This window comes from Manihot esculenta, chromosome 3 (assembly GCF_001659605.2).
Source record: "Manihot esculenta cultivar AM560-2 chromosome 3, M.esculenta_v8, whole genome shotgun sequence".
In the NCBI taxonomy this organism is placed as follows: Eukaryota; Viridiplantae; Streptophyta; class Magnoliopsida; order Malpighiales; family Euphorbiaceae; genus Manihot; species Manihot esculenta.
In genome coordinates this window covers 23,645,317-23,669,251 of record NC_035163.2, presented here as the reverse complement: position 1 = coordinate 23,669,251, position 23,935 = coordinate 23,645,317, and the positions used below count along the sequence as shown (strand labels likewise).

The 23,935-nt window shown below is 38.0% G+C and overlaps 1 protein-coding gene across 1 annotated transcript; it reads left to right on the top strand.

The window, feature by feature from the left end:
* The first annotated feature begins 13,119 nt into the window (after window positions 1–13,119).
* LOC110611594 (putative nuclear RNA export factor SDE5) lies at window positions 13,120–21,728 on the top strand. The gene is made up of 12 exons (XM_043954681.1): window positions 13,120–13,215; window positions 14,292–14,905; window positions 16,347–16,372; window positions 17,249–17,326; window positions 17,452–17,525; window positions 17,683–17,936; window positions 19,548–19,630; window positions 19,887–19,943; window positions 20,195–20,262; window positions 20,341–20,438; window positions 20,519–20,589; window positions 21,334–21,728. Exons 1-12 carry the CDS (start codon window positions 13,208–13,210, stop codon window positions 21,508–21,510), a joined length of 1,608 nt encoding a protein of 535 aa, XP_043810616.1. The 5' UTR covers window positions 13,120–13,207; the 3' UTR covers window positions 21,511–21,728.
* The last annotated feature ends 2,207 nt before the right edge of the window (window positions 21,729–23,935 follow it).

Sequence of the window (23,935 nt, the reverse complement as noted above, 5' to 3'; positions counted from 1 at the left end):
CATCGGGATTCCTGCCTTCCGGCGGAATCTAGGGTGTTGGATCTCTCTAGAAGGGGTAAAATGTGTTTTCTCAAATGTCTTTACTGATTTCATGGTTTTAAATGGAAATGAATTGAGTTTTGAAAAGGAAAAGACCAAGGAGGCAATTGCCAGGTTCGGCCGCCGAAAGTGAAGTTCGGCCGCCGAACATGAAAAGGCTTCGGGAGCGCCTTTGGCCTCCGAAAGTCTTGTTTAAACGAGCCAAGGTTCGGCCGCCGAAAGTGAGGTTCGGCCGCCGAACATGCATGAGTTTAGGGGGCACGTTAGGCTGCCGAAGGTTGATGACCAGGCCACCTATAAAGGGCCCTCAGATCGGAAATGGGTGAGTTTCCTCCCCATTCTCGAGCTCAGGTGAGTTTATGCCTTCCTTTGGTCGTTTTTGTGTTTTCTCTACCCATCTCTCAAGTTTTCATAAGATCTACCCTTGGTTTGAAGTTTTGAAGCTAAAATAGAAGTTTTGGGAGCTTGGAGCTTTTGGAGCTTGGATTCTCCACACCTCCGAGTTAGGGATCGCACCAACCCTCGATCTTCAAGAGGTAAGTGTAGATCTTTGTTTCCCTTGAGTTTTTAAGAAGTTTTAAGTAAGTTTTATGGAGGTTATATGGTTGAGTATGGGTAGATATGCATGTTTAGGCTTTTGTGGGTTTTATGCCCAATGTATGTTATGTGATGATGTGTTGAGGAGTTTAAGTTAGTTTCTTTGCTCTCTTTGCTTGTGGGAGTGTGTATGCATGCTTGGGAGAGAGTATGTGAGGTTTGGGGTTGTTTTGGAAGGTTTTGGAGGCTGGTATGCACGAAGGCTGAGTTCTGATGAACTCAGGTTCGGCCGCCGAAGGAGGTTTCGGCCGCCGAACGTGCCTTTGGATGCATGGTTTGGCCGCCTAACCTTGCCCCCGAAAGTTGAGTTTTGGCTTGAAAGCAGACTTTCGGCCGCCGAAGGCAATGTTCGGCCGCCGAAAGTGCCTGACTTTCGTTTCTGGAGAGAAGGTTCGGCCGCCGAAGGTGCCGCCGAACCTACCCGAGTTTCGTCTCTGGAGGAGACTTTCGGCCGCCGAAGGTGCCGCCGAAAGTGCCTGTCCAGCCTTTTCATGGCTGTTTTCCATGCATGTTTAAGTGATGTTTAGAGAGGTTTTTGGGGAGTTGTTTATGAGTTGTTAGAATGTGTTTGGCACCTCATTCGAGTCCACCTGTGTAGGATCGGACCCGAGAGACCGAGGAGGCCATTAGTGCTAGCAGGTGCAGAGTCAGTCGGCGTCTGCCAGGAGGTGAGTAGAACTAAACTTAATGTTTTATTTTAAGAAATTCTAATGCCTAAAGCATGAGCATGCATCATGATTATGTATAGTAGGTTGATTGCACTAGTTCACGAATATGTTGCATTGCATTATTTCATGTTGATGCTGAGGTAGGTTTGGACCAAGGCGACTCCAATAGCCCATATCTGTCATTGAGTCTTGTCTAAGTCCTTTGAGAGCCGGACGAGTACCTGTAGGAAAGTCCATGCGAGCTTTCTGTGGACCAGACACTATGTTATGTCTATGTTAGTCCTGTGAGCTTCTTTGGGGAGCCGGGCACCGACAGAGGGATTTTTGGGGTCATGTCCGATCCTTGAGAGTAAAGATGCTAGCAATTCAAGAGTACTCTCAGAAAACACTCCGTGGGGAATAGTTATCTGCATGAACCCCGAGACGGACCAGAGAAAGTTACGTGATTTACTTGTGTTATGATGCATTTCATGAAAGCATGTAATTAATGAATGGTTTTTCTTGTTTCTACTCACTGGGCTTTTTAGCTCACCCCTTTCCCCTAACCCCAGTGTTGCAGGTTTAAGTCAGAGTCCAGAGGCTGCAGGGTAAAGTCAAGGTTCAGATATGCATGTTGTAATAGCTTAGATTATGTTTATGTTTAGTATGTTAGAAGTGGACATGTAATATAAGTTGATGTAATGTAATTTGAGATAATGTATGTAACTGATAGTAGAGTTTACGTTTATGGATTAGAGTGTGCTTGGCCCCATAGACTGGTTAGTCCCTGTTAATGCATGGTTATGTTTATGTTATATGTTGAGTTGAGAACCAAACTTGAGGCATGTAATGTTACCCCATTGGAGTGTATGATGAGGACTCCAGTGGAGGTTTTATGATTTTATGAAGTATGTTTCATGTCAGGATACATGCACAGGTCATGTTTGGGTTCAACAGATGTTCAGTTTTCATGTTTTTATGGTTAAGTTTTAATCATGTATGGGATTTGACCAGGTAATAGTATGTATGTTTGGCTTGCTACGGGTCCCGGCGGCCTTAAGCCGATCTGGATCCTAGCGCCGGTGGCGGTTCGGGCCGTTACAGAGGGGTATCGGTTTCCGGGCTGTTACGGTTGGTATCAGAGCATAGGGCCTCAAGAGTACGGTGTTTTGAGGCGAAGATGCTCAGACATCGGGAAGAGGTTGTGCTAGATGTTAGGAGGGCAAGCACATTAAGAAAGATTAAGAGTAAGAGCATGTCCACTAGGATAGGATGTCGAGTCCTGTCTTGCTATGATGATGTGATATGCCATGATTTCATGCATGTGCATAAATGCTATGATGTATGACATGTTATGTATGCTATGTATGTATGATGTAGGTTCATGTGTTTCCACATGGACCGTATGATGCTGATGTTGTTTGCATGCTTGTGTGTGTGCTTCAGAGGAGTCAGGATGTGGGGTACTCGTCGATCTGTGGAATCGACAGGAGTTCCGTCAGAGAGGGAAGGTATGGACACCTTTCCCCCTACCCTGCCGAGAGCGCAGTCGTGGGGAGTCAGTAGATGGAGGACATCAAGGGACCCTAGGAGGTCTTTTGATGCAAGCAGAGAAGGTATGGATCTAAGGAGGATGTCAGCTAGTATGAGAGAGCCTGAGATGGATGTTCAGAGGAGAGATATGAGTTTGGATATGGCTATGTTTAGAGAAGGCATGGGAGATTCTCAGGAGGATGCTCAAACCCAGGATTCCAGGATCTCAGGTTCAGGAGGGATTGATCCCTCCACTCTGAGTACAGCTGCCACGAGAGGTAAGAAATGGAAGAGAGGCCTCAGAAAGTCGAAGAAGAAGTTTTGGCAGAATTTGAAGGCCAGTCTGGGTTTTGGTGGTTCGAGCTCTGGTTCGGGTGCAACTCGTTGCAGGAGGTGTGGTAAGACACACCAGGGAGTTTGTCTGGCTGGGACGACAGTGTGTTTTAGATGCAGACAGGAGGGGCACATGGCACGTGAGTGTCCTAATGCGCTCCGGTCAGCTCAGTCTCAACGGGCAGCTTCAGGTGGAGCGACTCAACCAGCAGCTCAAACCATGTTTCAGGCTAGTGGTCGAGGCAGAGGGAGAGGGGCAGCCTCTTCTTCAGCAGGTTCCCTTAGAGGAGGTCCGCCAGCTCCGGCTCGGATCTTCGTCCAGGCTCAGCAGGAGGCAGACACATCGAACACGGTGGTGTCAGGTACGCTCACTTTGATGTTCTGATGTGCATGCTTTTGTGAACCTTGGTGTTTCTCTTTCCTTAGTTACTCTAAAGAGTCGTCGAGGGGTTGGGTTGATAACTTCTAGGCTAGAGTGTTCTCTCAGGGTCAGTGGACCCAAGTGTGATCCATCTGAGGCAGAGTCAGTCTGCCGGTTCAGTTCAGGTGTCAACTGAGGGTAGAATCCATCCACCCGATTTTGAGGTCTTGGACTTGAATGTTCAGACGTCACTCTCGGAATGGATTGGGTTTCTACTTGTGGTGCTACCTTGGTCCGTAGAGACTAGGTGGCCAGGTTCAGAGGACAGGATGGATCAGAGGTAGTCTTTTGAGGGGACAGTGTAGGTTGCCTAGAAGTTTGATGTCAGCCTGTCAGGCTCATAGGGTGCGTAGGAGGGGTTGTCAGAGGGTTCTAGCTCTTGTTTGAGAGTTCAGCAGTCAGGTCGGGGAACCAGCCTCAGTGCCAGTTGTTAGGAAGAATGCTTAGATGTCTTCCCAGGCGAGTTGTCAGGTTTCCCATCTGTCAGGGAGTTAAAGTTTGGTATAGGAGTGGTGTCTGGACGCAGAACCATTTCTACCCTTCCCTATAGGATGGCGCCTGCATAGAGAGAGGTAACAGTAGAGTAGAGGCGAGACTTGGTAGACAAGGGGTTTTGTCCGACCTAGTACCTCACTCTGGATTGCTCCAGTATGGTTGTGGGAAACGAAGGATGAATCCTTGAGACTTTGTAACGACTGTAAGCGGTTAAACAAGGTCACTACCAAGGGCAGGTATTCCCATGCAGGATGGATGATCTATTGGGACAGCTAGTAGGAGCTGTTTGTTTTCCAAGATAGATCTGAAATTCGGGTACTACCTGTGAGAGTTAGAGTTAGTTTGGGTTAGCAGTGAGAAGGAGCCAGTTAGTAAAGATCAGTGAAAGAGGAGGAAGATAGAGAAGGATCAGAGTAGCGCAGCAGAAGCTTGTGGAGTTTAGGAACCTGGGAGTTCTTACTCCAGCGTTTGGTGTCTCTCTTTGGAGAGAAGCTTTAGGATTCGTTTGCTTGCTTGCATGCTTGTGTTTGTTGTTTTAACATTCGGGGACGAATGTTTTTGTAAGGGGGGTAGAATGTAATACCCGGCTAGAATCCGGCATCGGGATTCCTGCCTTCCGGCGGAATCTAGGGTGTTGGATCTCTCTAGAAGGGGTAAAATGTGTTTTCTCAAATGTCTTTACTGATTTCATGGTTTTAAATGGAAATGAATTGAGTTTTGAAAAGGAAAAGACCAAGGAGGCAATTGCCAGGTTCGGCCGCCGAAAGTGAAGTTCGACCGCCGAACATGAAAAGGCTTCGGGAGCGCCTTTGGCCTCCGAAAGTCTTGTTTAAACGAGCCAAGGTTCGGCCGCCGAAAGTGAGGTTCGGCCGCCGAACATGCATGAGTTTAGGGGGCACGTTAGGCTGCCGAAGGTTGATGACCAGGCCACCTATAAAGGGCCCTCAGATCGGAAATGGGTGAGTTTCCTCCCCATTCTCGAGCTCAGGTGAGTTTATGCCTTCCTTTGGTCGTTTTTGTGTTTTCTCTACCCATCTCTCAAGTTTTCATAAGATCTACCCTTGGTTTGAAGTTTTGAAGCTAAAATAGAAGTTTTGGGAGCTTGGAGCTTTTGGAGCTTGGATTCTCCACACCTCCGAGTTAGGGATCGCACCAACCCTCGATCTTCAAGAGGTAAGTGTAGATCTTTGTTTCCCTTGAGTTTTTAAGAAGTTTTAAGTAAGTTTTATGGAGGTTATATGGTTGAGTATGGGTAGATATGCATGTTTAGGCTTTTGTGGGTTTTATGCCCAATGTATGTTATGTGATGATGTGTTGAGGAGTTTAAGTTAGTTTCTTTGCTCTCTTTGCTTGTGGGAGTGTGTATGCATGCTTGGGAGAGAGTATGTGAGGTTTGGGGTTGTTTTGGAAGGTTTTGGAGGCTGGTATGCACGAAGGCTGAGTTCTGATGAACTCAGGTTCGGCCGCCGAAGGAGGTTTCGGCCGCCGAACGTGCCTTTGGATGCATGGTTTGGCCGCCTAACCTTGCCCCCGAAAGTTGAGTTTTGGCTTGAAAGCAGACTTTCGGCCGCCGAAGGCAATGTTCGGCCGCCGAAAGTGCCTGACTTTCGTTTCTGGAGAGAAGGTTCGGCCGCCGAAGGTGCCGCCGAACCTACCCGAGTTTCGTCTCTGGAGGAGACTTTCGGCCGCCGAAGGTGCCGCCGAAAGTGCCTGTCCAGCCTTTTCATGGCTGTTTTCCATGCATGTTTAAGTGATGTTTAGAGAGGTTTTTGGGAAGTTGTTTATGAGTTGTTAGAATGTGTTTGGCACCTCATTCGAGTCCACCTGTGTAGGATCGGACCCGAGAGACCGAGGAGGCCATTAGTGCTAGCAGGTGCAGAGTCAGTCGGCGTCTGCCAGGAGGTGAGTAGAACTAAACTTAATGTTTTATTTTAAGAAATTCTAATGCCTAAAGCATGAGCATGCATCATGATTATGTATAGTAGGTTGATTGCACTAGTTCACGAATATGTTGCATTGCATTATTTCATGTTGATGCTGAGGTAGGTTTGGACCAAGGCGACTCCAATAGCCCATATCTGTCATTGAGTCTTGTCTAAGTCCTTTGAGAGCCGGACGAGTACCTGTAGGAAAGTCCATGCGAGCTTTCTGTGGACCAGACACCATGTTATGTCTATGTTAGTCCTGTGAGCTTCTTTGGGGAGCCGGGCACCGACAGAGGGATTTTTGGGGTCATGTCCGATCCTTGAGAGTAAAGATGCTAGCAATTCAAGAGTACTCTCAGAAAACACTCCGTGGGGAATAGTTATCTGCATGAACCCCGAGACGGACCAGAGAAAGTTACGTGATTTACTTGTGTTATGATGCATTTCATGAAAGCATGTAATTAATGAATGGTTTTTCTTGTTTCTACTCACTGGGCTTTTTAGCTCACCCCTTTCCCCTAACCCCAGTGTTGCAGGTTTAAGTCAGAGTCCAGAGGCTGCAGGGTAAAGTCAAGGTTCAGATATGCATGTTGTAATAGCTTAGATTATGTTTATGTTTAGTATGTTAGAAGTGGACATGTAATATAAGTTGATGTAATGTAATTTGAGATAATGTATGTAACTGATAGTAGAGTTTACGTTTATGGATTAGAGTGTGCTTGGCCCCATAGACTGGTTAGTCCCTGTTAATGCATGGTTATGTTTATGTTATATGTTGAGTTGAGAACCAAACTTGAGGCATGTAATGTTACCCCATTGGAGTGTATGATGAGGACTCCAGTGGAGGTTTTATGATTTTATGAAGTATGTTTCATGTCAGGATACATGCACAGGTCATGTTTGGGTTCAACAGATGTTCAGTTTTCATGTTTTTATGGTTAAGTTTTAATCATGTATGGGATTTGACCAGGTAATAGTATGTATGTTTGGCTTGCTACGGGTCCCGGCGGCCTTAAGCCGATCTGGATCCTAGCGCCGGTGGCGGTTCGGGCCGTTACAGAGGGGTATCGGTTTCCGGGCTGTTACAGGTCCCTCATTTGAGTCCACCTGTGTAGGTTCGGACCCGAGGAACCGAGGACCTCAGCAGTGAGTCAGCTGCTTCTGTCAGTATCAGAGCTAGCCAGAGGTGAGTGGAATAACTCTTATGCTTTAAATAAATAAATCAGTTTTGAGCATGTTTATGCATCACGGATGCCATATGATATTTTAGGTTGTTTGCATTAGAAATCACGAATATGTTGCATTGCATAAAATGTTGTTGATGCGGATGAATGTTGAATGATCCATTAGCCCTCATATGTTATGACATGATGATATGATATGGAAGTCCAGGTGTGGCCTGCACTACGCCCCTGGCACTATGTAAGAGAAAGACCGGACGTGGCCTGCACTACGCCCCCAGCACCATGGATTATGTATGTTATGTTATGTATAAGAGAAAGACCAGGTGTGGCCTGCACTACGCCCCTGGCATGATTGGAATATGTAGAGGGATAAATGGTGACAAGTTCATCCTTGATATGATTAGTTGTGATGTGATGCATTCCATGATAGCATATGTTTTAAATGCTTTATGATTCTGCTCACTGGGCTCTAGTAGCTCACCCCTCTCCCAATTTCCCCAGGTTTGCAGGTACAGGGTAGACCAGGAGGTCAGCAAGAGTATTGAAGTCTTTTGTATGTGCTAGATAGAATGTGGACATGATAAAATTGTAAAATTATAAATAGTTATGTAATGTAATGATATTACGGATTAGAGATTGTGCTTGACCCTATGTGTATGGTATCCCTTTTAATACATGATCTTAGAGGTTTTGTAATGCTTATGTAAACCAACTCAACTCATGTTATGCCACCCTTTGGGGGCATTGATGAGGTCCCACCGAGGGGCCAATGTTTATGATTTATGATTATGTTCAGTGCATGCACAGGTTGAGTTTGGTGTATGAATGAAAGAAAAGTTTTAATTTTTATGTATATTGTTGATCATGTATGGGATTAAACAGGTTTTCAGGTTGCATGTCAGGCTTGCTACGGGTCCCGGCGGCCTTAAGCCGACTTGGATCCTAGCGCCGGTAGCGGTCCGATTTTCGGGTCGTTACAACACGAGCTCCAAAAACTAAAGAGAACCGAGCTCAAAAAACTCAAGAGGCAAACCAAAGCTACGGGCTTCACAAAAGAGCTTGGGGCACCAAAGTAGGGAAGACGAAATTCTGAACTCCCAAGCCCATAGCACCATAAAATTATATATGTAAAAACCTAAGCAAAGAGCAAAAATCCGAGCTCCTTAACCTGCTCTGCGGACGGACTCTCAACAAATAAACGACCGAGCTCAATAAAGCCGAGCAAAGAAAACAACAAAAGGTCGAGCTCCCCATCCAAATGGAGCATACAGCCCGGATCGCACTGATTGACAAAGGGTCACTTCAACAAGGGACCAGATACCCGAGCTCATTACCAAGACAGAGAAGTAAAATCGTCTAAAATAAAGCAGCGCCATTCCAAATAAAATCTAGGGATTTATCCCCTCACCACTCACGTCATAAATGCTGAGGAGGTAACAGGGGCAACTCAAGGAGAAATCCATGGGCATGAACGGATGAGACCCCAGTTTCAGCTCTTATCAAATTAAAACTAAGAACAAAAAGGCTGGCCCTGCTTATCACCTTCAAAGGTATGTGATCTGACCTATTGTTATCAAACAAAGGTTGTAGGCCCGAGCTCATAATAACAAAGTAATAGGAGAAAAATGAGGATGTCCTTAACAAGAATCATAAGAACTTGTAGGTCGAGAGTCCAATCCCATGTTATGAGTTTGAAAGAAAAAAGGAAAGCAAGCAAAATAAATAAAAATGAAATTTCATTCAAAGAAAGAGAAGAGTTACAGTCTAATCACCCACACTACTGAAGGAAAAACCGTCCTCAAAGGACTTGCATGCCTAGGTACATTATCATCTACATCACTATCACCTATACTATTATTTTAGTTTTCAATGAATCCTTACAGTCCGGAGGACGAGCTTCACGAGTCTGTTGGATTCCCCTCTTCTTTTTTTAGATCGGCAGACTTCTCACACTCCTTTAGACGCTCCTTATATTTCAACTGAACTCTGCCTAGATATTATAGGAGAACTGAATGAGTTGATACCCATGAGCATCTCTCATTGTTCCATCATATGCTGTGTGTATATCACACATGAAAAACATAAGTCTTCAAGTTAAAGTCCCAAGAAGATCAGCCTTGTCGACTGGTTACTGAATGAACAAAACATTCCACGGAAAAATTGACGAGGCATTCTGAAGAGCAATGGAACAAGTGAATGTTGCAAACCTACACACATACTATGTTGGACTAATTTTAGCAGATTACCCTTGCTTCCTGATTTAAACATAACCATTAATGCATTATCCTCACTTGCATACTTGTAAGCTAAACTTTGAATATCACGGAACACACGCCTGAAAGCATTAACAGAAGCTTGACTGAGTGCAGCAGGTCTCTGTTTCTCATAACACAAGCGCTCTATATTTAAATCGACGACAAGTTGATCATCTTCACCATTTCCAGCAAGGAAATCCTGATACAAATCCACCGTGAACTGCTTTATGTTACATGTGTAAACTGCGTCTAGTATTCCACAATAAACTTTAGAAATCATGTTATTCCATGAGTTTGAGTCAGGAGCAGACATCAGGGACACCACAGGAACCGTCTCCTTCTTCCCGAAAGGAAGAAAAGCAGGAACCGGTATTCTAGAAGCCCAAGACTTCTTTGGAACGCGAACTAGGACCAACACTTCGGTGGGGATGGGACGTTTGCCCCTGACCTTCTCCTCTACACCCCCACCATCTTTGAAGCTGAGTTCCCTATCCTCGGCAGTCGGGCCGACCTCGGAAGGAACCCCATGGACATTCCTCACAGAGGCGATCTCAGCCCTGTTTGCAAGGAACCCCATCTCAGCTATGGAGGCCCCAAGCCTCTCCTTAGAAGCGTCGCCAAAAGGCGGGGCAGGCTTCCCTCCCGCCAACCTGAAGCCTTCGCTCAGCCTTGAAATCCGAGGGGACCTGAGAGCTTGAACAGCCAGAGCAGCCGAGACCGACCTGTTAATACTTGGCTGCCTTGAAGATTCGGCACCGCGAAAGCTCGGCTCCGGAGCTTGGGTAGGAACAAGAGGAGGAGGCCGATTGGACGACCTGAACGATATAACTTCGGCCACTAGTTGGGTAAACCCCCCCGCCGATCGTCCTACCAGGAGGGCGTCCGAGGCTACATTCAGGCTCCCCCTGGACAGCGTAAGAATTTTAGGGGGTTCAATATGATCCATCTTCACCCAAGAAACTGCAAAAATTCAAAACCGGGGCAAGTCAGAACGGCTCTCAACAAAAATCACAAAAGCAAGATTAAAACGGACATCTATAAGGGACAAGGTAATAAATTTTTTGGCTCGCCTTGACCAGCCCGAATAAGGTATCAAACGGATGCCTCATGAGTGTGAAACCCCCGCTCAGACAGATAGGTTCAAAAGAAAATATGAAGAGAATGAAATTAGTGGCTGACACTTGAGAAGCAATCTCGAAATGCTATAAAATCCCGTGGAAGAAAAGAAATAAGAGAAAGGAGTTCACGCCTTTATGAAGATCGATTATACCAGAAGTATATGGATCGGAAGGAAAGACCCATCCATCCTGGCGAAGGTCCTGAAAGGGAAGAAGGGGGTGATATCGAGAGATACCCCGAGAAGGAGGTTTTTATGCTGAACGAGGTGATGCTAGACTCTAGGCTAGCGGCGCCAGGATCCTTAAAAGATATTCATAGGAAAGGAAGGAAGGCGTACCTGAAAAATAAAAGCAGGAAAGTGAAGACGGTAGTATGCACAAAGAACAGAGGAAAGCCAGAAATGGAAAAAGACAGAGGGGACTCGAAAGTCAAAATGACAAAAAGATGAAAAGGCATTACGAAGGAAGCAGTACATAAACAGACGCGGTCATAATGATTCTTGGGATTTACCCCCTCATCAGTCGAAGCAATAACTGACGAGAAGGTAAAGGGGTAATTAATGACCGCTGGGTTTCTTCACCCCAATCTAGGGTCAGGCCCGCTAGGGCAGCTTATAACCTGAAGGCTACTAAGCCTCCTCCAAGAGCCAGGGCCAGTCCATTCAGTTTAAAGACCGGGCTCCAGTCCGTTTCTTCAAATAGGCAGGTCTAGCTCTCCCGGCCCGATGGATAGATTCCCTTCGGGCTTAGTCTTAACCTCATCCTCCGGCCCAGCCAGAACTAGGAAGGAGTTCAGCCCCTTCGCCTTATGGGACCATCCGCATGCGCGCCCGGGGAGAATCAGGGGCCGTTATGCATGGAACAGAGATCTGATTCCCTCGTACGTTCGTATCAACGTAGCAGGGACAAGTGGACCAATGATATACGTTCTGTTAACACATAACTAGCAGACAAAAGGAAATATATAAAAGGAGAAATACTCTCCTCTAGGTCTAAGTTTTTTTCAATTTTTACAGAACACATTGTAAAATTCTATTTTCTGGATCTCAGATCATCAGAATGTAATGCTTTAAAAAATAAATGAGTGGTGCATATATGTTATGAAAGTAAATTGGTAAACTATAATGATATTGGAATTTCTGTTTTAACTTAATGTCCTCGGTGAATCCTTGTCGGTAGAGTGCCGCACGGTTGTTTTCTGCTGCCCGAGTCGAGATCACAAGTTTCCGAATTTTAGGTATTTAGGGTCTTGACATTTAGATTTGATTTTTTTTGTTTTGAGTAAATTAGTTTTTTTTTTTTGTAATTAACAAATCAATGTCTATATTTTTAAAATAATATTTAAATTATTAAATTTTATTTCCATTTAAATTAAATATCTTTTTATTAAAAGTGTTATTAATAAAATATAAAATAATCATATTATCTTTAATTAACTTAAAAAATCTCTAAAAAAATTTAACAATTTTATATAATAACTCAACTTCTCTTTTAGATATTTTATCCAATAAAATTCATGCATCTCTCAATATTCTTTCTCTTCTTTCTTGGCCATTAATTTGAGCACCATTAAATTCTTAATGCTATCAAATCGAATCCCCATTTCAACACTTTCGGGAGTATCATAATGAATAGTTTGTAGATTTGAAAACAAAGTATTAAAGGGAGATTGAATACCATTTGCTTATTTTGACGGAAACATTAAAATTTTGAGCGACTTTACCTATTGGATTGAATTCTAATTATCAATTTTATAATATTCCAGAGTCTTTTAGAAAATTATTGTGAGGATACACAGTTAATAATCTTTAAAAATTTCAAGAAATAAAATGAGTACAATTACGTTAGTAAGATGTTTGGATCAGTCGTGGTTGTAGATAGCATGGCTAGTGCTACTACGTATGAACTGATCCATGTTGATCATGACAACCTAATAGGTGAAATCATTCGGTTGAAGGGAGATTTTTTCACGATTCAAATTTACGAGGAAACTATTGAGTTAATGATGAATGACCCTATTCTTCGGATAACAAGCCTCTGTTAATGAAATTGGGGCCATGGATATTTAGAAAATATTTTTGGTGGAATTGAAGACCTTTGGAAACCATAGCAATTCTTTGCAGTGTCTCTATCCAGCCTTTGACAATATGCTCTAAAAATTTCAGCCTAAGAGATGGCATCTCTTCTTTGTCATCTATTGACTTTGAAGCAAACTCTTCTTTCATTTTTATTTTTCTCCGCATCAATTTTGTGTTCAATCCATCTCCCCAAACAATGGTAAACATGGCTGCTTTTGATTCTAAGCAGCGAATGCACAGAGGCTTTACATGCCTTTATTTAAAATAAATTAATTTTGAATAAATTTCAGTGTTTTGAATTGAAGAAGAGGCATTTTAAAAATAAAAAATTCTCTCTTATTATTATAGATCTAATAAATTTTGACATCATTGCTCTAGAGAGCAGGAGAAGCACAGACCTAAAACTGATTGGTAAAAAAGTATTTAATTTAACAATTATAAATTCCATTTCATAGTACTCAGTTTAATTATTTATTTATTTTTGGAAAAAAAAAAGAAAAAAGAAAAAAGAAAAGCTGCGTCGTCCGTACTTCCTACATAATTCAAAGAGAGAGATCGCATTTTACCTATCATGCATTGCTCATGCTCCTGTAAGTTCATCTCTCTGAACGACAATGCTTGATTGCAATCCTTTCATTCAATCAAATTGACGCCTACCCTTCGCTCTTCCTCTTTTATGTGTCGAGTTTCTATTGTGATTTCGTCTGATGGTCTGTTGATTGTTTGCTTATATCTTCAGTTCTGTTTGGTGCCTTTTGTCTTCCTCCTGTTTGGTTCAGGAGAAAACTGAAAAGGCACAAGAATTGTTAAACATTGTTTTAGCTGATTTGTCACTTCTCTGTTTTATGTTTGGTTGGTGAGAAAAAAAATGCAAGTAAAAGATTAACATTGTACCCTAGCTGGGTAATCCTGACGCTTGGTTTTCCTGGCTTTTTGAGTCTTCTATTTTGTTTGATAGAAGATGAGGGTATGCACCGTTGGAATTCATCACTAGGTTAGAACTCTATGAAATATGAAGTTTTCTTGATACTTTCCAAACGAGGATCCGTGAAAACATATTATTTTAGGGTCTGTTCTATCACTACACCCCCCCCCCCCCTCTCTCTGAAGTTTTTATTTTGGGTGGAAGATTCTGTCTCTAAATCCTTCTCTTCTTTTGGGTTAAAATGCAAGGAAGATTTTTGGTGGACTTCGATACGAGTAACCATTATTGAAATTTCTCCCAAAGTTTGTGCGTTTTTCTATTCTATTGTCTTTCCTTTCTTTTCATTTCTTCTGTGCCAAGCAATTAGGGATAGTCTCTCTGTCATAAAACTTCCACTCCACTTTTATTAGGATTCTGATCTAAGGTATTTATTGAAATCTGTGTCTCCATAGCTGATTGTATCAACCTTACTTCATTAAAATTCATGGAAGATGTTCTCAGTGGAAGTTTCAAATCTTTATGGGAAACTTGGCGGTTTCATGATCTGTTGAATTGTATTGTTGTATCTTATCCCACAGCAGAGGAAGTGGAAGTAATGAAGTAAAAGAAAAAAAAAACAGTGACCATTTCGCATGCATTTACTGCAATTTACTTCTTCAGTATATGGGTGAGGTACAATTGCTTGAGTGAACTACTTCTTTGATGGTACTTCTAACATTAAATTCTTTTCCGTACTTGCAGTAAAGCATATGTGAAAATGCATGCAATTTCTAGCACTGCTCTTAGTGATGTGAACAAAAAGGACTTGGAAGGGCTGCTTGAAGTTTTTGGTTCCGCATTTGCTCTTGAGGATATTGCATCTGCTTATTGCCGGGCAAGGCGAGATTCAAATTTGACTGCAGAAATTCTGAGTGGAATGCATGGAACTATCTCTACCACAGTTCCTGCTGAGAAGTTAGCGGCTGAAGATGCCACACCATTGATGTGGCCTTCTCTTTTGGACAGCACAAAAACACTATCATCAAAATGGCCATCCGATAATTACGTTGAGAAGACTTCCGACGGACAAAAAAGGAAACTAAAGTCAAAAAAGTGTTCCGCATCAATGGGTACTGTTTCAAGTGTAATTGGCAAAGAGTATGCTAAAACTAGGCAATTGACAAACGAGTCTGTGGAGGCAAAGAAACCACTCAAATTAGATTCTCACGAGTTTCCCGTCTCTGAGATTTGGAGTGACAAAAAACCAGCTAGTGTGACAAGGAAGGACCCTTCACAAGTCGATATTGAGGAATTTCTTTTTAAGATGCTTGGAGAAGGCTTTCAACTCGAAATGCCCGTGATTCATGAGGTTCTGGGTAAAGCTTTATCTTTTTTGTCCATTTAATCTGTCTAGTACTTTTCTATTATGCTAGTAAGATCCTTTGTGAAAAAGGGATTATATTTTTGTCCCTTCTACTGCTTAGTTTAATTATTAATGTACATGCTAAAGTGTGGTCCGCAATTTTTGATATCTTTTTGCTTTACTGAATTCCTCGGGTCTAACAATATATTCTCTTCTATACATATTATTAAAGTAGGTAAGCTATGTTCATTGCATGTGATAAACTTAGCTTAAGTGGGGTTCTGTACTGGTACTAATCTGCCATTCCTTCCAAGGGGCAGCCAAATTAGTTTAGTCAGGTTGTCACTAATAGCGTAGTTTTTTTCATTGATAATTCTGAATGGCAGAATTAGTATTAATTTGAGATTAACTTTAGGAAATAGATATAATAATTTTTGACATGTGTCATCAAAATTGTAAAACTACCTATAAGTTATTATGCATTTGTTCCTAAATTATTTTTTCTTTCTATTCAAGCAAAGTATCCTTTTTCAAAAGCTTTAGATTAACTACAACTTTATTATGTTGTTTTTCTTGTGCTCAACATTTGATCTCTAATTACTCACACCTGTTTTTCCTCACAGTTTTCATTTTTCATTTTTCATTACCAATTAAATGAAGGGGTAAAAAAACATCTAGCATGCCTTGTGATTTATTATTCCAAAAAATTCTGTTTCTGGAGTTCAGGCGTTAACAGTAGAAGGATTTGCTAATAGATCAATTGAAAGAAGGCAATGCTAAAGATTTAATCTGTTCAAAGAGATGGGGAAAAACATTCAAATATAATGGCTGAAGAATTCTCATAATTAAAAGGAGGATTCTTTTACTTATGTAACTAGTAGTTTTCTCAGTTTTTCATTCTAGCAAGTCTTGTATGGCCTTTTTAGCCATTTACAGAAAGAACGCCTGTGAAAAGAATCTTTTACCAACATTGATGTTCATTTAGAATTTTCAAGTTTTGAGAAGGGGATTTTTAAAATTTGAAGAGTACTTTCGAAAATAGTGTTTGGGTAGTAGATGAGAACCTGAAAAACACATATCAAATTGGGGTTGCTATGTGCCCATTTCTAATTGGGTATGTCATGATATGAAGTATGCTGGTCATTGGTCTTTGAAGTGGATGGAAATGTTAGGTGGTGTGCACTGTTACAATAATTTATCTGGTACCTGGATGCTGCAGATTTATTTTCTCAATCCTATGCAACTTCATGTTTTTTTCTCAGCAACTTTTCTTTCTCTGGAACCTAATGCATTGTTCTCCGCCCATAAATAATGGTAATGGTGCAATCAGTATAAAATGAATCTTGCTGTTTGTCATCTGCTTTGCATTACAATTGCTGTTACATCCTTTTACATATCAAGTTGGTTTGTTCTCTTAGTGATAAGCTTACTCTAGCATTTCTTTTGATCTGCAGACCATTGTGGGTATGACATACAAAAGGTAAAGTGGAAATTCTTTTTACATTTAATTTTCTTTACTTTTTGCATCTTTGCCTAGAGAATATTTATCATCCAATAGATTCTATGTATTATCAATCTTGAAAGTTCAAAAGAAACTGGGTATAAATTCTTGGAAATGTTTGTGGTTGTGATTTCATTCAATATATGCCTGATTACATAAAAGGTGAAAATGAAAAACTTTATGGTCAGCATTATTTTATCCATGGGAGCTGAAAATTTACCACGAACTGTATTACAAGCTGCAACTTTTATGCATCTTTACAAAAATATGATGGAATTTTGACCAAATCATATTTACTTGAAACTTCTTATATATTTCTTTTTTATTCAAGGAGAAGAGTGTAGAATTACCATTTTCAAACTATATTTCTGATTTTCAAATGACATGAAATGTGTGATTTGGCGAAGCTTTTATTATCTGTTCTTTTGAGTGCTAGTTTTCACAAAGATTCTTTTATACTTTTGTTTTGTCAGTTTCTTTCCTTGTTTTAAAATTTTTTATTATAGATAGCTGCAAGAAATTTCATGACTTGAGTCTTAATTGCTCATACATTGGTTTGAATGTCATCTTTCACACATAATGTGCACCACTTATTAGTGCAAAACCCTTTTCAGCTTACTGAAGTCCCGGTAACTTCTTCCTTTTATCCTAAAATAGTTACCATAGAAATATCTCCAAGTGCATTGTGGTGCACTATCTTCAGTTGATGCTTTTTTTTGATATTGTGGCTCCAAAACACTCTCCCCCCCCCCCCCCCCCCCTCCCTCCCCTTAAACAAAACAAGAAAACCCTTCTTTCATTTCTGAGGATTTGATTAATGGCTGGTGATGAACCTATTTTTCTGGTTGGATGCAGAGCATTGACGAGCTTCTTGGTTTATCACCCTCAACGCTAGAAAATTGTGAAAATGTTGGTTGCAAGGCTGATGAAAATGTAAGCTTCTGTATCTTGGTATTCAATTTGTGGATGCTCTATTTATCTAAAGCAGATGCGTATTTCACAAGCAGTTACGATCTGGAAGACTGCCATAGAGATTTTTTAACTTAAATTTTAAACAGTCTACAGAAATATCTTTAGAGGAGGAATCTTTTCCACTTCAAGAACACATGAAACTGCTAAATTCTGCTCAAAGGTTTGTCATTCCCTTCATGTTGTTTAGCAATTTACTTAAATGAATTTTAATTATGAAGGATGAGATTTTTCTTTTCCTAGAAACAGTGTCTTAAATTAGCATCTGCTTTACTGGCAATAACATGGATTGACCTATCCTAATGATTTGCCCCATGCAGCAGCGGAGATGGATTGATGGCGGGAAATTTAACAAGTTCACCAAAAAAAGGAAAAGATAGAATTAGCCTTCAGGAGGAAGTTCTACAAACATTGTTTGATTTTTCCGATAGATCTGAAGAAGCACCCAAAATAACACGCCGGGTGAGGTTAGTGAAGAGATCAAAAGCATTTGGTAAACCAGTGGTTGAATTTTCTAACAATGCTACACGAGAACGTGAGCCTTCTACTGCAGAACCACAAGTGGTTACTAAAGGTGCAAACTCTAATATTTTTGCTGCTCAATATTTGAGAGCATATGTTCACAGTTAAGACTATTTGTCATGAAGTTGAAAGTAGAGAGGACATGTTTATGGTCAGGAAGTTCTAGGTTACCACTTCCTTTTGGCTTTTACACAACACATGTTATGGTCTCGGATTGTGGATCGCATCATGAGATGATTGATACGAAAGGAGCTCATTAGAGAGAGCTCTTAATACCTCAAGACTCAAAAGGAGAGAGACTCAAAAGGAGAGTCTCAATCTCATAATTTCTATAATAAATCTGCTTATTTTTATTGAATAAAATAAACTCCTTTTATAGTTGGGGTTCTAGAACTTCTAATCAAGTAGAAGTCTAATACAAATAACCATTAGATTTAGGATAAGATAATAGAAAAAATAATAAGATAAGATAATGGAAAATCTAAAATAAAACTACACACTCCTCATGGAGCTTGTCCTCAAGCTCAAATGTAGGATGTGGAATGAAAATAAATTATAGGCTTCCATGCAGTTTTAGATTCATGATAATATTGCCCACTACTTACTGCTTTCTAAATCCGGGTGTCTGAGTCAAATGCAATTTCACTTGAAAATAAATCAAGTTTTTTTAAAACATGATCTATTACCACAACTCTTGTGGATATCGGAATGTAGGATGATAAAGTACCATTTGTGCCGTCGTATGATAAAAAGTGAGTCATTTTTGAGAACCACAGGTACCTCTATTTTTTCATTTGCTTGTTGATCAAAATTTGATTAGCTGCGGCTCAATCTATCTAGGTTTTGGTTCAACTCCCTATTGAAGGTTCAAACTAGTTCAAAAATCTGCTGATGGTTCTAAATTGCGGATCGCATCATGAGATGATTGATATGTAAGGAGCTTATTAGAGGAAGCTCTTAACACCTCAAGACTCAAAAGGAGGGAGTCTCAATCTCACAATTTTTAGAATAAATTTGCTTGTTTTTATTGAATAAAATAAGCTTCTTTTATAGTGGAGATTCTAAAACTTCTAATTAGATCTAGGATAAAATAATAGAAAATATGATAAGATAAGATAATAGAAAATTTAAAAAGAAACTACTAAATAAATAAAATATGTTTATTATGGATTTAAGCTATCCATTATCCATAATAGCATAATAGTATAAATATTTTTCATAAAATGTTAGGCTTCTCTATGTCATTAAAGTCTAAACATATGTACTTGTTGCTTAACCGAATTATTCTATCTTGGTTCTATAAATTGTTTAGATTTGTAATATCACCTTGACTCATCTACATAATGGTGGCTTGTTTAGAACAATCCCCGGTCCTTTTTACTGTGTATTTTCAACCATGTTGAGCCAATATGCACCTCATGTTGTTTTGGTGACTCATTGTTGAAACATAGTTGTTTGGGGATATGATACATGTTATATGATAGTGCACCGCAATACAACTCAGTATAGCAGAAATAGCATACATTTTTTAATTTGTTGCTTGCTCTTACATTTTCTTCATACGATAGAAATTTTAGACTTGAGCTATTTTACACTTCTATTTTGTGACAAAATTTCCCAACAATGCTGCTTTCTGGAACATGCATATCTTCCATGGATAAAGATGAGGATGATGATAACAGCTATGAGGTCCTACGTACAGCTGTCAAGGAATATTGGAATACAATGAGGGAGTACTACAAAGCTGTAAGTTTTTTAATTATAAACCTAAGATTTTCTTTTGGCATGTGGAGATGAAAATTTTTAGATTGATGTTATATTGCTTTCAGAGTAGATAATATAATAGTAATGCCTTCACATTCTGCACTATATTCTGTTACTGTTGAGATGCAGAGAATAGTTTCATGGTGGTATATGGATTCTTTAATAAGTTCATAACTGCTTTGTTTCTGGATGTAGATGACACATGTTAAATCGTCTCCTATTGGTTGTTCCTTTGTAGGCTATTGACGCATTTGTTGAGGGTGATCATGCAAGGGCACATAAACTCCTAGAGCAGGTGATCAAGCATTTCCCCAGTTAATTAATTATGAGAATAATGTGAAAGGTAGTCTATGTTAACCAAGAATGAAAATTTTCCTTAGTTGTTGCTCATTGTGAAGGATTCATAATGGTAATATATTTCTGGAAGTTTAAAGATTGAAGAGTACCAGATGTGGTTAATACTTGGAACAACAAAGCTGCCTGTGGTGTTAATTTAATTAGCATGTTCTTTCATACACAATTTCTAAGTATTTTTGGAATATTTAGGGACAATTTTTTAACAAAAAGGCCAGAGAAGCAGATGATAAATCATGCCAAAAGCTTACTGAAGCCAGGTTTGTGCAAAATGTACTTTACAGTGTGCCTTCTGTATATTGCTCCACACAATAACATGAACTGTGATTTGGTATTAGTGATGAGGAGGTAGTCTCCCTTAAGTTGCACGAGCTTGAACCCAAGGAAGCTTTAGATCTTATGAGGTTTCATTTAACCTCTCTTTCCGGCATCCCATGTAGGTTTTTATTCTCTTTTCTTAAATTCCACATTGTATTACAATACCATGACATGCCTCTGTTTCTCAACTCCTATCAGCTATCAAATACCTGAGAGTCACAGTGGAGAGCAACAGTGAAGATACTGCAAATGGGAAACGGAAGAGGCTGGTATGACTAGGTTATCTTTTTTTTTTTTTTTGGGAGGGGTTAAAAGTTAAAATAGTAATAATAATAAAAGGGAAAATTACTATATAGTTCCTGTAGTGTATGACTAAACTAACTATTTAGTTTATGTACTTTTAGAAATATACTAAATAGTTTTTTGAAAACTCAACTAAAAGGCCATTCCCATTAAGTTTTAGCACTATTGTGCCCATTCGCGAAGCCATCTCCGCCGTATGGCAGATTGCATAAAGTTCCACCTTCCAAATCTCTCTCCCCAACCTATGGTTAGTTTTGCACCGTGTTAACTTCTGTCTCACCTTCTACTGGTAACAGAACTAAAACCTAATGGGAATTTGGAGGAACCTTTTCGTTGAATTTTGAAAATCACAGGGACTATTCAGCATATCTTTTAAAAGGGAAAATTAACTAATTAGTTTTGACATATCACAAGAATTAATTAGTAATTTTCCCTAATAAAAATAAAAGCTAGGTTTCTGTTCAAATTCTCTTCGAAATTTCCTTCCAAGATTTTGTTTAAATAAGTTTGATGGGTTAAGAGCATATGAGTACCCTTGAATGCGTGAAACTAACATTCTTGTCATAGTTTTCCTTGCAATTATAATTCTTGTACTATAAGCAATAGGCTACATGTTACTTTCCTTCATTGTGTTGTATCATATGCTTTCTAGAGCACTGGAAGATGAAAATGTGAGAGATACTGACATGCTTAGAAATTTGCTTGTGCAGATAATGAAGCAACTGGAGAAGGAATCCATAAAATGGAATGAAGAAGAGAATGGTAAGACAATACTAATCCAAGTTGATGTGATTGATCCAAAACGCTTGAGTTTTGCAAACAAGTATGGGGTGGAGGATCAGGGTAAAAGAAGGCTTAAACCTGCCAATTTGCTATATCCTTCGTAGCTGCTAACTTGACCCGAAGCCAGAAGGTGGTTCTCTTCCCAAAACTTCAATGAAATTCTTGTTTTTTTGTCTTACTGATCAAAGAATTTACCTCTTTGATTTACCTGAAAGTAAAAACAGCACTCGTAGTGATTTAAAGATTCTTTATGGGCAGAACTAGAAATTGTTGTTTTGGACTTGTAAGTAGGAAAGACCGTTATAATTCTATTTTGTTGCAATTCTTTTTTTTTTTTTTTTCTTTTTGCTTATTGGACAGGAAAGCCAAATATTTTGCAAAATAATCACATTTACATTCTTTTTTTTTTTTAAAGATTAATCATGATTTTATCTTAGAAAAAGGTAAATAATAAGTTACAACTTTTGGCCTTTAAAGTTTTTTTATTAATAAGATAATTCTTTAAAATAAATGTTATTTTGACCTTATTTATTAAATTTATTTTTATTCCCTTTTATCAATTATATTATTTTCTCATTCTCAATAATTATAAAATAGTGAAAAATAGTTTTAAATTAAACTACATATGTTATTTTTTTTATAAACACATTAAAAATAATAAAATAATATTTTTAAATTATTTTTAGTAGCGTTGAAAACTTTTTTGATTCTTAAAATATAGGTGCATGATTTTAAATATCATTGAGCATGAATATTTAATAAAAAATTTTATTGATCATCTTGTTGATGTTTAATAATATAAAAAATTATGTAGATAAGTTTTAAAAGTTAAAAAAATTTTAAATACTGTTAAAATCAAATTAGATTATTTTTTGTTAGTTTAGTATTTGTTAATAAAAATTAAAATATATGAAATTTAATTTAAAAATTAATTTCCATAATTCTTTAATTATTAAAGAAAAATAATATAATTAGCAAAGAAGACATGATTAAATTTGATAATAATAAATAAAGACATTAAAGTAAAATTATCTATTTTAAGTGATTAATTTATTAATTAAATAAAATCTTAAGAATCATATCGTAATTTATTATTAAAATTTTGGAACCCAATTTAGTCCAATTGTGACTGATTTTTAATTTTTAATTTTTTTAAAAAATAGGAATAATTTTTTTTTGTAAATGTTTGGCTTTTCTGTTTAATAAGTTTTTTTAAAAAAATTTTAATATTAAAAGTTTTGAAAATTGAATTAATATGTAGATCAGGTGATATTAATAGATATAGTGGCAGGGGAACATGAATGGGTAGAGCATAAAAAGTAGTAACAAAATGGTAGGGTATTGAAAATGATTCTTCCATAATGCCGTGTTTGGCTACTTCTCAACGCTAAACGTTCCACCCAAACTCATTTTTGGCTTTTTTTTTTTTTTAAAAAAAAAAAAAAACATTTTTTCTACTATTTTGTCAATTATTATTGTTTTTAACTTTTAAGTAATATAAACTTTAATTTTCTTCATTAAACATTTATATTTTAATTGTTCAACCATTACATACATTTTTTTTAATTTAACTTATTGACATGGAAATTTATATCATCAACATAGTACTTTTTTTTTTTTTTCCTTTTGCTTTAAAATTCATTATTTCTATAAATTTGAAAAGTCTTACATTGTAAATTTTTTTTAAGAATTTTGGTTAATGGAACTCAATAAATTCACAAGTTATATTAATTATGATAAAAATATAAAATAATATTTTGTCTAAAAAAAATTCGCAATAAAATTTTATTTGTTTACTAAAAATAATTTATATTTAAAAAATATTTTTTAATGAGATAATTTATTTTTTATTATTTAATTTTAGTTTTAAAAATAAAATTTATTAATAAATTTATATAAAATTCTAAATTAAAAATGTTAATGTGTGAAAAATCACTAGATAAAGTTATTTTTCCCAAAAGAAGAAATTTGATTATAAAAATATTTTTTATTAATTAAATTTTAAAAAAAAATTAAACATTAAAAATATGAAAAATATTTTTAAAAAAATTTAAACATTAAAAAATATGAAAATTTTTTAAAAAAAAAATTGTGAAAAAATGAACCTAATTGTAAATTATTTTATCTTTTATTTATTTTTATGTTTTTTTAATGAAAAAAATAATTTTCTTAATCTAATCAAGTGTAAGAATTTAATTAAATTATTTTTTAAAGTGATTTAATTAAAATGGGAGTTAGAGTTTAGTACTTCCATATTGATTGTTGGCAAAAGATCTAGTTTAGTCTCCTTTTAGTTAATAGTAAATTAAGTCTTAGATTTAAAATTAAGGATTTAGATTTATTCTTAATAAATTATGAATTTTAAATGGCATCATCTTATTTTTTTGAAGTAAATTTGAAATGGTTCTATTTTATAAATCATTTAAAATTCACATTTAGGTATGATCTTTTTGTGTTTATAAATCTTATCCTACATTTATCATAGTTCAAATTCTCTGATTTAAATACAAGATAATTTTTTTTTAATTT

Bases quoted from the DNA above. Each gene is read 5' to 3' on its own strand.
- LOC110611594 (XM_043954681.1), top strand. The intron at 14,906-16,346 runs GTAAAGCTTTAT...TTTGATCTGCAG, and splicing joins CGTGATTCATGAGGTTCTGG to ACCATTGTGGGTATGACATA. The intron at 20,439-20,518 runs GTAGGTTTTTAT...AACTCCTATCAG, and splicing joins CTCTCTTTCCGGCATCCCAT to CTATCAAATACCTGAGAGTC.